Raw genomic sequence first — 14,973 nt, 5'->3', positions numbered from 1 at the left:
ACGCACCGCCATCGTGGTCACCTGTGTCCATAGGACTCTGGGTGTCAATCACCAGAGAGGTGTTCCCACCGCTTGATACCATTGGTCTCTGAGCAGATGGGTTCAGATCATCCAGATCCTGAATCTTGAGAGATGCTTCAAGCCTCTTTTCAAGATTTCCTCCAACCTTCGTTGGCGAACGGAGTAGAGCTTCTTCCTCTGACTCTGTAATTATATTATTAATTGGTATATTTAGTTTATTATCCATATACAGTGTTTAATATAAGGGAAAGAACAGTCACCCAAAGCAGAGCCCCATACTTTGAGAAGGCATTAATTAAAACAGGAGAGTGCCCGGTATCCTGAGTTCATTACTAAAAGACTGGATGCACCCCTCCAGTCAAGCATCCTCGGCGTAACAGTCTACCTCAGATTTGGGGGTTTTTATAGGTATCGTACAAATTTTAAAGCTACACATATCAAAACAAATATTACTATAAATACGTACCCGGGAAGTTTTCTCTTCCCAGCCCGACAATCAGCAGTCCACCCTTGGCAGAGACATGACCATATCAAGAGCTTCCCATCAGCCTGAGAGATTGTCGCACTTACCCTTACGAGTCTGGCTGATAAGCTGGAACTTAGTGGACGGTCTTTACCGCCACCTACTCCCTGAGACGCTAGAGTATTGTTTAGCCATTCAGACTTTGCCAGCTTGCATATTACAAAGCAGTTATGTTAACAAATATAGACTGATTTTCTCTTGTCGGAAGAGCGTCGGAAAGATATTTTATATTTCAAACACATCTATATATTTGTTAGATAAATTAGTTAAAAATATTTTTAATTTTTGACCCAAAATTCTGCACAAATTTAATGAAACGTTTAAAGTTTAAGAGCAATTAAAATAAATAATTTGATTAATTAAATTTTCCGCACCAACAGCCTCAGTTTTAGTTTAAAAACGCACTGAAATGGATCACAAGATTTTCAGTTTAGGCTAATCTCACTTTACAAAATGTGGACACTTAAACCAATCTGTGTATTGATAATATTTTTTGTGGTAAATAATGATATTTATATAAAAAAAAATTCATAAAATAATAATTATTACTTTTTTCTGTTGTACAGGGTCTTACAGTGTCCATCAAAGTAAGATGCAACCATCCCGAGACTATTCGAGAGGATCACATACATTATTGCTGCAAACATCCTGATGGACATAATGACATTATTGAAATGTGCGCAAACGAAACAAAATTTAAACTACCTTCAAAGGATGAAGAAGCTTTAGAGGATGTCACAGTGGCACAATTAGTAGCTGGTACATGTTTCGGAAAATGCGTTTTTCAAAAGTTCAAATTTTTTAAAAACCATGAATTGGATATGAACGCTGTTAGACAACATTACAAGGAAGTACATAAAATGGATCCAGAATACGAGCGTGAAATGATATCAGCATTTGATCATTGCCACAGCAGATGTAAATAAACTATATCCGATTTGTTTAATGATTTTCCTGATTTTTAATTCAAATCTTTTGTGTAAAATTTCAGCTGAGGAGGAAACTGCTAAGCTAATGTCCTTTCCTTTCTTTCGTATAAAGAATGTAAAATTTTGTGATCCGAAGCCAAGTGTTGTACTATCTTGTGTTATATATAATTTCTTTCATAATTGTCCAAAGGATCGCTGGGCAAAAACTAAAGAATGTGAAGAAACTCTAGAATTTGCTAAAAAGTGCAAGGATGTCTTAATTTCCATGTGAATCTAATATAATATTATTATTAATAAAATTAAAAGGAATGTCAATTATCGAATTTTATTTTCTATTATTGTTATATGTTTTGAAGGTTACGACTATATTAGATAATATCACTCCAATTCTAGTCAACAGAGCATTAATGTAGATATAGCTGTAACGGACTGAAATCCTTTTATATATCTCATTATATATCTCATATCTCAACATTAACGTTTTGATATATTTCATGTATCAAGAATACTTGTTTTGTGACATAGTAAAATTATGGCTTAAATCATAAACTAAATTTGATTTGTTCTGCAAATTATAATTATTTGAGTTTGAATAGTTTTATCATGGAGAAGCGTGGAGGAGTACTTCAGCATTGATGATAATACTACTACTACCCAACCTATAATAACAGTCATCGTATATAAAATATAGAATAAATACATTTTAATTATAAAATTCAATAAATTTTAGTTATAAAAATTTTTAATAATAATCTATTAATCTTTAATACAAAATAAAATTAAGAACTGTATAACAAAAAAAGTTGTTGGTAAAATTATAAAATGATATGTTAAACGGTTAGTTTGGAGTTCAGTTAAATAAATTACAGTCATATTATATACGAAGGTAGTGGTTTTTCTTGAGACGCTTATATTCGGGAGCTTTTTTAGAGTTTATCGTAACCCTCAAATCTTCCCTGGTATTAAGTTTTTGATTCACATCAGAAAGGGTTTTAAGTTTCTCATTGACACCGAAATTTCCAACGTTTTCTTTCTTCTCAATACCAGACATAGAGCATTTTCTTGAGTTACCCAATGCCTCAAACGCCTCATTTGGATTTTTTGGTGGCTCGCTTGCATCTGCATTCAATAAATCTGATGTTTTTAAGGCGTTAATGTTCGAGGAAGAAATTCGGACATAACATGCTAACTCATATAAAATCTTTCTTTGCAGTTTTAAATCTATAACAAAATAATAAAATAATTGCAATATATTAAAATATAATATGCAAAAATATCAAATAAGTAATACCTCTATCCTTGCTAAGATTGTCCTTCTTTTGTTGCACCTCGGATAGTTTGTTTGAACCTTCCATTTCGAATACTTTTACTGTTTTCTTGTGTTGTCTTCTTAAAAGCAATCTATTACATATTAATCTATACATATTGTTAAAGAACGAGCAATAATACACTTACTGCTTTTGTATTTCTTATAAATTTCATTCAAATACTTGTTGGCGCTTTTACGTTTTGTTCGGAAGACTTTTCATTTGTATCAGGGATGTTATATTTTTTATTTCTAAAAAAATTGATGAAAATTAGTGACAGCTTTTTAAATCAACAGAAATATATAAAATTATGACTATGCTATAATTTTGTATGTTAAAAATAATTTTTAAGTAGTTTCATTTTTGGTAGTTTGCTTAGTTTTTTTATACATTATATTTTTTCGGTATTTGAGTAACATCGAAAGCCTAGGGTGAGACTTTAACATACCAAAACCACTTCTCAAGTATGTATAAAAGACGGCTTGCAGCGTTAGGCCGTTAAAACACAACTGCTAAAATGCTATTCTAATATTCATGGGTATAAGCGATATAGAAAACAAAAAGACATCATATTTAAGCATACATTTACGTATACGAATATGGATGCTGAGGATAATTGTTAGTATGAGGGTATTACGAATAATTGATTTCCAAAAGAATTATAATTGTATAGTAAATTTATAAAATAAGAATGAACACGTCATTCAGATATTGTTAAGCAAATCAGTAGAAAATTATACTTTGTGAAGTATATTAGGTCTGTTCCACGAGCTACTCGTAGTAAAAGTCAAGTAAAGCACGAGTAAAGTATAAACTGAGAACGTAACATAAGTATTGTGTTAAATTTCGCTCTTTACACAAATTTTCATGATACAGTTTTGTGTAAAGTCTGATGAGAACACCAGTGCCGCGCAAATAAAAATACAAAAATTTAAATTCAAACCAAAACAGCTGATCCACACATTAACACAAATTTTACTTGAAATAAAATGTACGAGCAAAGTCTATGTAGCATTTTCAAATTTCGACAGGGATGTTAGGCACTCTCAGATGCTCTCATTTACTCGAAAATTTGCTGGTGGAACGCGTTGTTAGCGTATCGTTTAGTGACACGAAGTATATTGATTACTCGTTACAAAATCATATGAGACTATATATGCTTTGTTGTTGTTCGTTAACAAACGAAAAGAGGACTATTTTGCTATTGAAGTGGATACGTGAAGTTTTATGGTTATTATATGTGAGTGCAATATTTAAATTATAATTAGCAAATTATATTATATATAATTATATAAAATTTATAATATAATTTATAAATAAATTATAATCATATTTTATTATTTTTTTAATAAAGGTAAGAAATTTAAGAGAGAAAGAGAGAGAGAGAGAGAGAAGATCCATTGGCGCTGTACAGTGACACGCCTAGCTAGCTTGTTAGAACAAGCCTAATATTATCGAACTGTTAAGCATGTAGCTCTAACTGTACCCAAGAACATTGATCTTATATATACTGAAATCAATTTTAAAAGTTCAAATTGGTGTAATTTATTGGCTTCTTAATATATCATACATGAAATCGGTAAATTCAAATTTATTTTGTAGTAAACGTTTCTATATGCAACTCAATCAGACCAATGCAATTGGTATACATAAAAATGAAAAATTTATAGTTTTTGGTTAATTTTACATAGAAATCAAAGCATCTTTGCAGCTTTTACTAAACTCCAACACACGATCGCATTCCGGAGACTTCGACCAACGTTCAATTGGGCAATTATGGAAAAATTGGCGTATAACACAAGCTAGTATAACACTGGACTTGGGTTCACAAAAATCGTCGGACAAAGTTTTGAACATAGGATTCGATAGGAATTTAGCTGCGTTGTCTTCCGCTGTAAATGGTAATAAATTTAGATATAAGATAAGGTATTAACAACGATTTCTTACATTTGCCATGGCAATGATCAAAGGCATTCAACATTTCCTTAACATATTCAGGATCGTTGCTATGATTATCACTGTAATATTTTTTAACAGCTTCCATGTTAAAGTCTTCACCTTTCATGAAATTAAGTTTATTAAAAACACATTTGCTAAAACAAGTGCCAGCGATAGCGCGATCAGGTGTTATATCAATGAAAGCCTCCTCCTTGGGATTGGGCCACTTAAAGCCAGTTTCTTTTGAACAATCCTCTAGCACTTTATTGGGTTTTTCTGGATGTTTGCAACAGTAATGTATATGATCTTCATTAATACCATCGGGATTATCGCAATCAATTTTTAAACCGCAAATATGCTAATAAAATAAAATAAAAATTATCAATTTGAGTACGAGGTGAAATTCTAAAAAAAGTTTCTTAACTCACCACAACTAGCAAAGTCACAAACGCAAATGCTTGATGTAATTTCATGTTGAAGTTAGTTTGGTGAATAGTAAGTTATCTTGCTTTTACGCTGCTTTTATATGAAATTTATTATCTTAATCAATTAATATACATAATTTAGTTAATAAATTGTTAAATGAAGCCTAACTTTAAGCAATTAATATTTGTAATTTAATTTTAAATTCTAAATTTATTTAATGCATTTCAAAATTAATTGTGCCATTCAGCCACTGATGACCGCATATAAAACGGCTCATTTCTACCGATAAATATTCAGATAACAGTAAATAACCTATATCGGATTTGATATAATAAATCTATTTATATAAAATTTGGTAGCAGTTTGAGGAAACTCATTTAGTTATTCAACGTTCGATGCAGACAACAGCGCCTTACGGATTTTAAAATAATGAAAATTTGGATCACTGGTTGCCGTAATATAATATTAGTAGGAATTTCCTTATGTATCGTGGTAAATAATATTTATAAGAAAACTTTTGTAAAAATATACTATTGCTATTATATAGAATCTGATTGCAAGTGAAGATTTACCTGAAGAACCAAATGGTCCGATTGAACCGAAAGAGGAGGTTGAAAGCGTTACACCTAGCAGCAGTAGTAATGCTAATGATGTTAGTATCAGTGCTCTTGATGAGACAAAATGTATGAAAAGTGTAAGTCTCTTTACGCATTTGTGTTAATCTCAGTGAAACTAAAGAAATGGATTTTCATCTATTTAGCGGAACGGCTGCTGTGACGAACTTTTCATAGGTGATGAACAAAGTTTAATGAAATGCTTCGCACTACATCAGAGTAAAATGCCGAAAGATAATGAAAATGATCCAGCAAAATTAATGAAGTTCTTGTCGGTATGTAAGTCCCCATCATAGATATCAGTATCACTTATAAATACTTATAAGTAGCAGGTTTTGTAAAAGTAGTATTATTGTGTTTATCTTCAGCTACAGTGATACATAGTGTAAATCTTATAATTGTATTAATATTTAATATTTTCTTGCCTTTAAGTGTTTTGTTGAATGTCTATATAAGCAAAAGAAGTATCTTGGAAAAGGCGATAATATAAATATGAAAATGGTTAAATCTGATGCCGAGAAGACATATGCAGATCGTCCTAAAGAAAAAGATTATCACATAGCCATGTATGAGTTCTGCCGAAAAGATGGTATTATTAAGATAATCACTTGACTGATATGCAGTATTAATAATACAAACATTGATATATTTTTAGCAATAACAACGTATGGTTTAATCAAAATGAATCCTGCAGCAAAATATATGTTAAAAGATTCTTGCAAACCGTTTTTCATGTTTGTATTTATATGTATTTCTGATTATCACAGAAAGCAGGATTGTCCCTATCATCGGTGGGTAGGTAAATCCAAGACACCTCAAGAAAAGGAATGCTTGACAGCTAAAAACAAATGCTATGAAATTGATGGAATATCTATATAGTATCATTGAAATAACATAAATGCTATTAACTATTACAAATACAAAATAAAATCTATAAAATGAATACGTTCTTTAGTAACAACCTACACTTTTATTTAGAAAATTGGTTTTTATTTAGAATTATTTTGACTTTAGTATTACATTACATGTCCTTCTCTAATGTTGTTTGAGTTGAAATAATCCAGTAAATATTGAACAACATTACCGCCGCTTGTTTACTGGTGTGAAATTCTTCCATTACGTTCAAACAGGAATGGCTTGATACTAAAACATGAGGTCCAGATACTCCGTGCGAAATATTTAAGTTGTATCAAAATTGTCAGACATTTACTTTTTTAATAATTTGAAATAAGAGAAAGACTAATAAAAAATTATTTAGTTACCACTGCATCTAATTAAATCCGCTGATTTGTAAACCAGAAGAAAATGCAAGGGTATTTAAAGATAATTCTGAATTAACGATAACCTACATTTTATATAGAAATAACTACAAAAAACTCTAGGCGAATGGCTTTCCTTTTATTCAAAATTATTATTATTATTATTATTATTATTATTATTATTATTCGATCTACACAAATTGTTATAGCAAAAAATGCAATAGCACAGAGAACCGCAAATCACTCTTACAATAAAGGTACCGTGAAATGGTACAGAAATAATCAATAGAAACGGACACACCCTATAAATAACAATATTCCAGAAAAATGTTCGACTAACCCATAAAGAAGAAACATGTCATAAAACCTTATCAAAACGAAACTGCTTTAATCTCTTTTCTGATATCTCGAATACGGCAAAGGGAATAGGGACAACTAAGTTAAGATATTTATGGAAGAAGCTTAAAAGTTCTTTATCTGGATTCAATGAATCTGATTTTTTAAAATATTTATGTATATAGAGAATAAAAACATTTATATGAAAAGCTGATCTTATTGTATCACAATAGGATTATACGATTTACATATTTCATAAAGTTTGAGTTCGCCACTTTTACCTTATAGTCCCTTTACGCTTTTAAAAGAAATTGAAATAACCGGGAAACCTTTGGGCAAAGTCAAGCAGTTAGCTTAAAACCGTAAGAGATATAGATATTTTGTTAAGGTTACATGCTTCAATAGGAGTTAAAGGAAACAAAAATAAGAAGGTTTTTACCTAATCTTAATAACAAAACAAAAATAGTAAATCGTTCACATTCAAAACAGTATGTGTAAAATATTTAATCATATTTTCTATGTTTAAATATCAAAAAAAAAAAATTAAATTTCCCTAATCAAGAAAGTTTTATTTTTGTTTTGTATTATTAAAAGGTGATCAGATTATTATACAAAAATGCAAGCTGTTTCTGATAAGCCTGGATATAAACGAACTAGATCTTATTTCATACGAAACGCTTTACGAAAAGACTTTGAAAAGTTACATGTATTCGCCAATGTAAAGTTCATTAGACATATTGGCTATCCGAAACGTAAAATTTCCAACAAAATAGACTTCTTCAATTTGAGTTCAACACATTTTTTTTTGGTCACTGAGAGTGCGCAATCAGCTGTCACGGTTGGCTTTGCAGAATTTTCAAATCATCCACCCATTACAGCTTTACCAAAAGAATGTTGGGAAGACTGGATCACTACAAATTTTTGGCAAGTTACATCAATTCATCAATATTAATTCATTACCTTTCTTGCTTTTTTCACAATTAACAGAAATTTATCATTACAGTCTTGGTCTGGAATTATCACCTACTAATTCCTTATTTCTGAGTTCATTTATATATAATCCATCACATATACCGGAAATGTTATTGCATGTACTGGAAGAGATTTTTATGCGGGAACTTAAACTGCGTTATATACTAATACTACAAATGCCTGATATGACCTATATACGTCCAAACGGTATTTACTAGTAAATATAAAAATATAATTAATATAAAATTATATGTTTTATCGAATACAGATATACCAGATCATGACTGGCTGGAACCATTTTCAACTATATATTATCCAATAGTTTTTGATCCAATATGTAAAAATGTTCAATGTATTCATGTCATTGAACGTGAAAGCATCATACGTGATATTACGTACAGAAGGGCATTGTATATAATTATATATAGTTATTATTTAAGTTGTTTTTTATATTTATAACTTATTTAGACCAGGTGATAATGATGATATAATTGATATGATGGATATGTTTTGTCCACAAATAAGAACCGAGCTGGGAGATTTTTACATCGCTGAGGAACTTCTACATAATGCAAATTCTCATAGCTCATTAATTGTTTGCGAGGTAAATGACTACTATGTTTATCACTAGTAATTGCTTCTTAATAATAAAATTGTTATATATATAGTTATGTAAAATATATGTATATGTTACTGACATGTGCCAGATTTCAGACTATAAGCAGACTATATGAATAGTCTAACCAAATTCTCAGTCTAAATATATTTGAACTCAGATATATCAATGTATTCTTAACTGGACGTGCTCGTGTTAACTACCGCTGTTCATATATGAGACTAAAGATAACTGGCACCTGACTATATTATCTGCTTACAATGTGCAATTACGAAAAAACGGGTTCCGTGCCTACATCGGGTCTTGTTTTAATCGAATATGGAGTTTTAAATGAGTTTGTAGTTTTGAAGCAAAGGAATCTTTCTTCAGGAATATTACAATAGCACTTAAGGGTTTCAATATTCCATTATCTCTTCTACTAATAGTACTAATAATAAACTATACGGATATAATTAAATTTGTAGATTGAAACGCCTAACGAAATTGGGAATTCAATCCAACTCAAACTGCAGATACTGTAGAGAAGAGAGAGAAACTACATACCTTGTGTTTGGGTAGTGGCCGGCACAAATGCACAAGCGGAAAAACACCTAGGAGGGTGTTTCACGATAGATTAGGATTCAAGACCGCTTTTCATTTAAGAAATCTGACTTGGAGAAACACTCTAATCCGACTAAGGGGTATAATAGGTCTTTTAGGTCGCAGTGTACTACCCTTTTTCAGTTTATAATAATTAGGTCGACCTCAAATAGATAAAAAATAACATTTTTGATATATATTTTTTACAAGCTAATAATTTCAAAGCATGATATAATTCTATCATACATAATATTGATTTATAAACATTTATTTGACTTACTGTATCTACTCCATCATATTGCTCAATATGTTTTGTAATTAGATTAAACATAAAACAATTGGTTTTTTTTGGTTGAACGATAATGTGGACATACTAAAATTAGTGGAGAACTTTGAGCTTGAAATTTTTGGGAACTTAGTGAAGTATGATCCCAATCTACCAACTATAGAAATACAGACTCCATTACGGTTAGCAAGTTATATTTAGAAACATTTATAAACATATATAAAGAGTTATATTTAATTTTTGAAGTGTATATGGAAAAGTTGCTATAACAAAACTATTTACTGTGGACTCAATTAAAGATATGCTTCAAAAGACCGTTATGATGAAATTCTTCCCGAAACATAAATTTAGTAAAATAAGGTAAATAGTATTCATTTCTTAAATGTTGACTTAATCAATTTTTTTTTCTTTTGTAAAATATTAGTATTTATAATAAAACCATAGACGTGATTTCTGATAGAGGGCAAATACAAGATATTAAGGATGAAAGATTATACTTATTTGACGAATTGTTTAAAAAATTTCGAAAAATTGATGACAGTAAGTTCTGAAAGAAATTTACTTATTAATATATTAAAAATTTATTATTATTATTAAGAAATAAAAAATTGGAATTTATGCAGATTAACAATCCATGTCAGGTGATATTTGATATATATTTGAACCAATTACTTATAGTAAAATCACCATTTACTACCATAAACCAAGCAAATATTGTGTTTTGTTCATTAAGAAGAGTAAAGAGTTGCCATATTGCTTAAATAACTGTGAGAGATATGAGTTTAGCGAATAGAAGCAGGTCCAATCCAAAAACAAAACTTAGTATGTTAGTTGAGCGAAAATTCAACTATATTGATTGTCCGAATACAGTAATGCAAATTGTAATAGAAATGCGGTTCCTTGTAGCCAATGTTTTAGATTCAGTCTATAAAAAAAACTGTTGGAAAACCTTTGCTGAGTCCTTAAGCTCCTAATGGAGTATGGAATAATAATAATAATAATTAAGCTAAAGTCCGTATACCTTTTAATACATAGTCAAAGTGTTTCAGTCAGAAATGTAAATTCAAAAACGAACTACAATAACTTATATTACTTGATACTTAACTACAATTTATACAGTATTACTTTTTAATTTTAGAAACTCGTTCCAATGAGTGGTACATGGAATCCTTTGAAGCACTTATGGAATTTTACTATAACATCCCAAACGATTATGATGCTACAAATTTAGCTCAATATAGACCAGAGGAAACATCGAACGTCTTTGCTCTACAATTATTTAGTCTGGAGAATGATAGAGATCTTCGCTTGTTCAAGCTTTTCCTGGCAGCCACTTTCAGTGCATATCCCGATCGTGAATTTTGCATTATTTCAGTACCAAAAAAAGTTGAGAAATCGAAAGATTTATTAAAATTAACAGATTGCTGTGTTGTGAGTATAGATCTAATCAATTATCATTTTATTTAATACAAATTATTAATGAGACAATATGAATTTTCAGCATGTTCAATCTCGACCAAACTGTTCACTACACGATGATCTATATATAGTTCATCACAGTGCATTGTATGGTGAACTTTTTTTGCAGCAAGTGAATGAAATCGATGACGCATTAGTCCAACAAATGCTACTGTGTTATGAGAGTGATGATGAGTTATACGATACAACTGCCGAAATTATGTGTAGAATAAAAGAACACTTTGATGCTGATAATTCTACTATCAGTGTTTTTTTGGTACGTTGCGGCAAGTCATCGCAGCATATGGCTTTCAATACAATTGTTGGATTCATTATCACAAGGTAAATAGATTATCACAAATAGATCTTTATATATATTGAAACTGTTTATTTGAAGAGCATTTCACGATATTTCCGCATTAGAACAGCATTTCTTTATAAGAAGTACAGAAATGAAAATTTCCACCAGTGGAGAAATTTTGTGTTTGTACTTACATCCATTTTATCAATTTGAGTATCAATTAATATTTCGAGAATTAGGACGCATGAGTGGATTTAACATCTTGTATTATATAGCACCAAATGGAGTAAGTGCACATTTTTAATATTGTAAGAAATTGGGGTAGTTTGAAGTTATTATTAAAAGATAGTTATATATGGCTTTTGAAATTAGTGGAAATTCCTTATTTTCAATATGTTCTTATTATTTTCATATCTACTTAGATTGATGCCTCCATAAGCAATACGTTGTTTATTGTTCTTACACAATTAAAATTATAGAGAGATCAAGAACAAATTCTTAAAAATAAATTGGACACTCCAACTGATTTTACAGTAAACCCACAGAACTTATGGTGTTTACCATCAAAACAAAGACGCTATTATTCAACTTCACTTAATTAAATATATATGATATTTTATATTCTTGAGTTTCTAAACTACGGTTCAAGTAACACCAACGAATGAAAAGTTTAACGAGTACTTTAAATAAAATGTCCAGTGATTGTATAGCTCTATAACAGAGGAAAATATTTCGAATAAGCAAGAATGTAGAAATGTCATTTTCTACAACCGATTTTACAATGTATATTGTTGTTGTGTCTTTGACTTTATTTACTGAAAGTCACTATATCTTATCCAGCCATTGAAATGCTGTATAAGTGAAACCAGAGTTTGCATTTCTTTCTCAGTAATGTGCAGGTAAGAGATATACTCTCAAGCATTGCTGCCAAAAAAAAAAGAAATACAAAAAAAAATGTGTTTACTCTACGCAATTTTATTCTTAGACTTAAATCATTTAAAAGGATGTGTTGGTACTGACAGATCACACTACGTCAGAACTGTTCTTGAATCAAAACTTTAAATACATAAAACTTTAAATAATACCTTAAACATATTCCCCCACACATTGAAACGGAACTGTTCGTTTTTCCGTTGCAACTAAGCAGATCACTCTAAAATGAGTGACGATTATTTCATCATACAGCCGGACAACAGAGATTCCATTGTGAACAACAGAGTTTGTGAATCTCTAACAATATTCTCTAATTATATCATTAACTAAAATACTATCTCGTAAATTCTCTAGTCTGTCTAATAAATCTATTCTCTCATTAAGAAGTTTAATGATTCATAAAAACGATACTAATCAATGCAACGTGACATTTAAGTGACATCAAAAAGATCCATCAATGATTTATGTTGGCTAGTAGTAACATATATCACTATTTCATTACAGAGTAAGGTATATTGAATCTCAATTATAAAAATTTGAAATTATATATATTCATTTTTCTTTATTTTTAATTTGATATTTTTTTTAATATTTTTTAATAATATTTTTAAGAGAAAACTGAAGCCACTACTTAACGACTTGGTAAAGAAAATGCAACCTGTTGAACCAAAACTTATTAAAACTTTTGATATTACAAAAAAAAAATATCATAAAAAAAAGAAAAAATTTCACACTATTTACGATTTTAATTACGCGGATTCTTCATATGCTGTGTATCGACGTCATATGCGTGAAACCGAAATGTACGGCGACACTAATATAAAAATAGTGATTATCGGCTTCACAGATGTAACTAAGGCACTGCTGCGATCCTTGCTTTTTAGCTATAACTCACAGGAGTGAGTTCATTGAAAACAAAACAAAGCCCACAAACAAAGCCTAGAGTTATTAATAAATTTTTTTTCCCATTTAAGCATGAATTGTGTACCGAATTTCGATATCACCGTCATCACTAAACCCGGTATTGTGGAAGCTGAATATGATGCAGACTTTATTTGTAGGGTGTGTAAAAAAAATTGCTGGATACAATTCCATAATTCTAACGCATACATTAATGATTGCGTGAAACGTTTAGATCTACAACAATGGATTACATTTGTATCAGGAGATCTACGTAAAATCGATCGGTCAGAATTATTTATGCAAATAAACAGTATAGTATAGGCTCAACAATCAGGCTACTATCGCTGACTACAGTAAATGACTACTCTCATCAGTAGTCATTTACTAGTAAAGATATATACATACTATATATACTATATAGTATACATTTATAGCTGTACTACTATAGAACTATTGTGGTATAGCTGTATAATGCCAATAGCTTCTGCAACGGTTTCAACTATATTTTTGACATTTCTAACTGTTCTAGCCAGCGACTGGCTACTGTATTCAATATAATTAAACTACTGTGGGAGTTCTCAGATTCTATAACAAATGACTGTGGCTAGTGAGTGTAGTAGCGACTGTAGCCAGCGGTTGTGTTCAACGACTGTAGCCAGCGGTTGTGTTCAACGACTGTGGCCAGCGGTTGTGTTTAACGACTTTAGCCAGCGATTGTAGCCAGCGACTTTAATCAGCGATTGTAGCCAGCGACTGTAGCCAACAACTGCAGTCAGCATTTGTAGCTTATATACTTATATAATAGTAAATTAAATCTTTATTTACTTATAATGTTTGATTATTTTTTTTGTTTGTATTTTAAGTGCATCCCATAAAGTAAAACTAAACGGACAATGTGATGTTAACTACGACATTCTGATACTTTGTTGTTACACCGATTATAGTATACCACAAAAAATGATTCTAGATGAAAAATTTCCATACAATTATGCACAATTCAATTGTCGTCTAGATAAACTTAATTTTTACCATAAACTCCTTCTCATAAAGGAAGAGATGGATGATCCTTTTACGATAATCGTTTATGGTATTCATGTACGTGTTTATGAATTTATCAACTTTCTTATAGAGCACGGAATTAAAGGAAAAAATATTATACTAGTTGTTCCTGATAATACTATTGAAGTTCACATTATGAATCATCCCGATATAGATATAAATGTTGAAAACATTCTACAACAAATGGTGTTTGATTTGGGTGTTAAGATTTGTGAACGATACATATTTCTTTCTTGGCAACAGTATGGTAGAGACGAAATTATAAAATATGTGACGTTCTACTCATTGCACGATAAAGCGATAGTCAAACTTGATTGCGATATGTTCGTTAGTTTCTATGATATGCACATTACTCAAAAATTTATTAACAGTAAGTTTTAGTACCGACATTAATGACATTTTTCTAAATATAAAACTTATGTAGTTCTTGATGCTGCTGAAATTTATATGGAAGATAACGATATCCTCGTCGATAATTGCTTTCGTACAAATGATAAAAATATATATGCTTTG

At 30.4% G+C, this 14,973-nt stretch overlaps 5 protein-coding genes across 8 annotated transcripts in view; 3 read left to right on the top strand and 2 right to left on the bottom strand.

Moving 5' to 3' along the window:
* The first annotated feature begins 997 nt into the window (after window positions 1-997).
* LOC119680446 (general odorant-binding protein 66-like) lies at window positions 998-1,744 on the top strand. Its single transcript, XM_038093260.1, has 3 exons — window positions 998-1,042; window positions 1,111-1,462; window positions 1,536-1,744. The coding sequence occupies exons 1-3, from the start codon at window positions 998-1,000 to the stop codon at window positions 1,742-1,744; spliced, it is 606 nt and encodes a 201-aa protein (XP_037949188.1).
* A 521-nt stretch (window positions 1,745-2,265) lies between these two features.
* LOC119680449 lies at window positions 2,266-3,078 on the bottom strand. Of its 4 annotated transcripts, none has more exons than XM_038093263.1 (3): window positions 2,929-3,078; window positions 2,765-2,874; window positions 2,266-2,694 (listed from the first exon to the last, which is right to left on the bottom strand). In XM_038093263.1, the coding sequence occupies exons 2-3, from the start codon at window positions 2,826-2,828 to the stop codon at window positions 2,348-2,350; spliced, it is 411 nt and encodes a 136-aa protein (XP_037949191.1). In that variant the 5' UTR covers window positions 2,829-2,874; window positions 2,929-3,078; the 3' UTR covers window positions 2,266-2,347. The 4 variants fall into 4 exon arrangements, with proteins under 4 accessions (XP_037949191.1, XP_037949192.1, XP_037949193.1 ...); XM_038093264.1 differs by having other exon boundaries at window positions 2,765-2,862; XM_038093265.1 differs by having other exon boundaries at window positions 2,765-2,859.
* Window positions 3,079-4,335: 1,257 nt separating this feature from the next.
* Window positions 4,336-5,196, bottom strand: LOC119680447 (general odorant-binding protein 66-like). Its single transcript, XM_038093261.1, has 3 exons — window positions 5,147-5,196; window positions 4,728-5,076; window positions 4,336-4,672 (listed from the first exon to the last, which is right to left on the bottom strand). Exons 1-3 carry the CDS (start codon window positions 5,189-5,191, stop codon window positions 4,464-4,466), a joined length of 603 nt encoding a protein of 200 aa, XP_037949189.1. The 5' UTR covers window positions 5,192-5,196; the 3' UTR covers window positions 4,336-4,463.
* Window positions 5,197-5,540: 344 nt separating this feature from the next.
* On the top strand, window positions 5,541-6,637 carry LOC119680440. The gene is made up of 5 exons (XM_038093253.1): window positions 5,541-5,636; window positions 5,692-5,838; window positions 5,905-6,033; window positions 6,191-6,347; window positions 6,414-6,637. Exons 1-5 carry the CDS (start codon window positions 5,574-5,576, stop codon window positions 6,635-6,637), a joined length of 720 nt encoding a protein of 239 aa, XP_037949181.1. The 5' UTR covers window positions 5,541-5,573.
* A 1,287-nt stretch (window positions 6,638-7,924) lies between these two features.
* The window catches only part of LOC119673967 (cilia- and flagella-associated protein 61-like), a 20,142-nt gene continuing 13,093 nt past the window's right edge, over window positions 7,925-14,973 (top strand). The window contains exons 1-14 of the mRNA XM_038085085.1: window positions 7,925-8,277; window positions 8,357-8,532; window positions 8,594-8,735; window positions 8,794-8,929; window positions 9,843-9,988; window positions 10,053-10,166; window positions 10,231-10,346; window positions 10,945-11,237; window positions 11,308-11,606; window positions 11,662-11,851; window positions 13,111-13,397; window positions 13,473-13,685; window positions 14,265-14,830; window positions 14,885-14,967. Of these exons, the coding sequence (XP_037941013.1) occupies window positions 7,970-8,277; window positions 8,357-8,532; window positions 8,594-8,735; window positions 8,794-8,929; window positions 9,843-9,988; window positions 10,053-10,166; window positions 10,231-10,346; window positions 10,945-11,237; window positions 11,308-11,606; window positions 11,662-11,851; window positions 13,111-13,397; window positions 13,473-13,685; window positions 14,265-14,830; window positions 14,885-14,967 (3,069 nt within the window). The 5' untranslated portion in view covers window positions 7,925-7,969. The remainder of the gene's footprint in view (window positions 8,278-8,356; window positions 8,533-8,593; window positions 8,736-8,793; window positions 8,930-9,842; window positions 9,989-10,052; window positions 10,167-10,230; window positions 10,347-10,944; window positions 11,238-11,307; window positions 11,607-11,661; window positions 11,852-13,110; window positions 13,398-13,472; window positions 13,686-14,264; window positions 14,831-14,884; window positions 14,968-14,973) is intronic.

The sequence above is a fragment of the Teleopsis dalmanni genome, chromosome 2, assembly GCF_002237135.1.
Source record: "Teleopsis dalmanni isolate 2A chromosome 2, ASM223713v2, whole genome shotgun sequence".
Classification (NCBI taxonomy): domain Eukaryota; kingdom Metazoa; phylum Arthropoda; class Insecta; order Diptera; family Diopsidae; genus Teleopsis; species Teleopsis dalmanni.
This window is presented reverse-complemented; position numbering and strand designations above follow the sequence as displayed.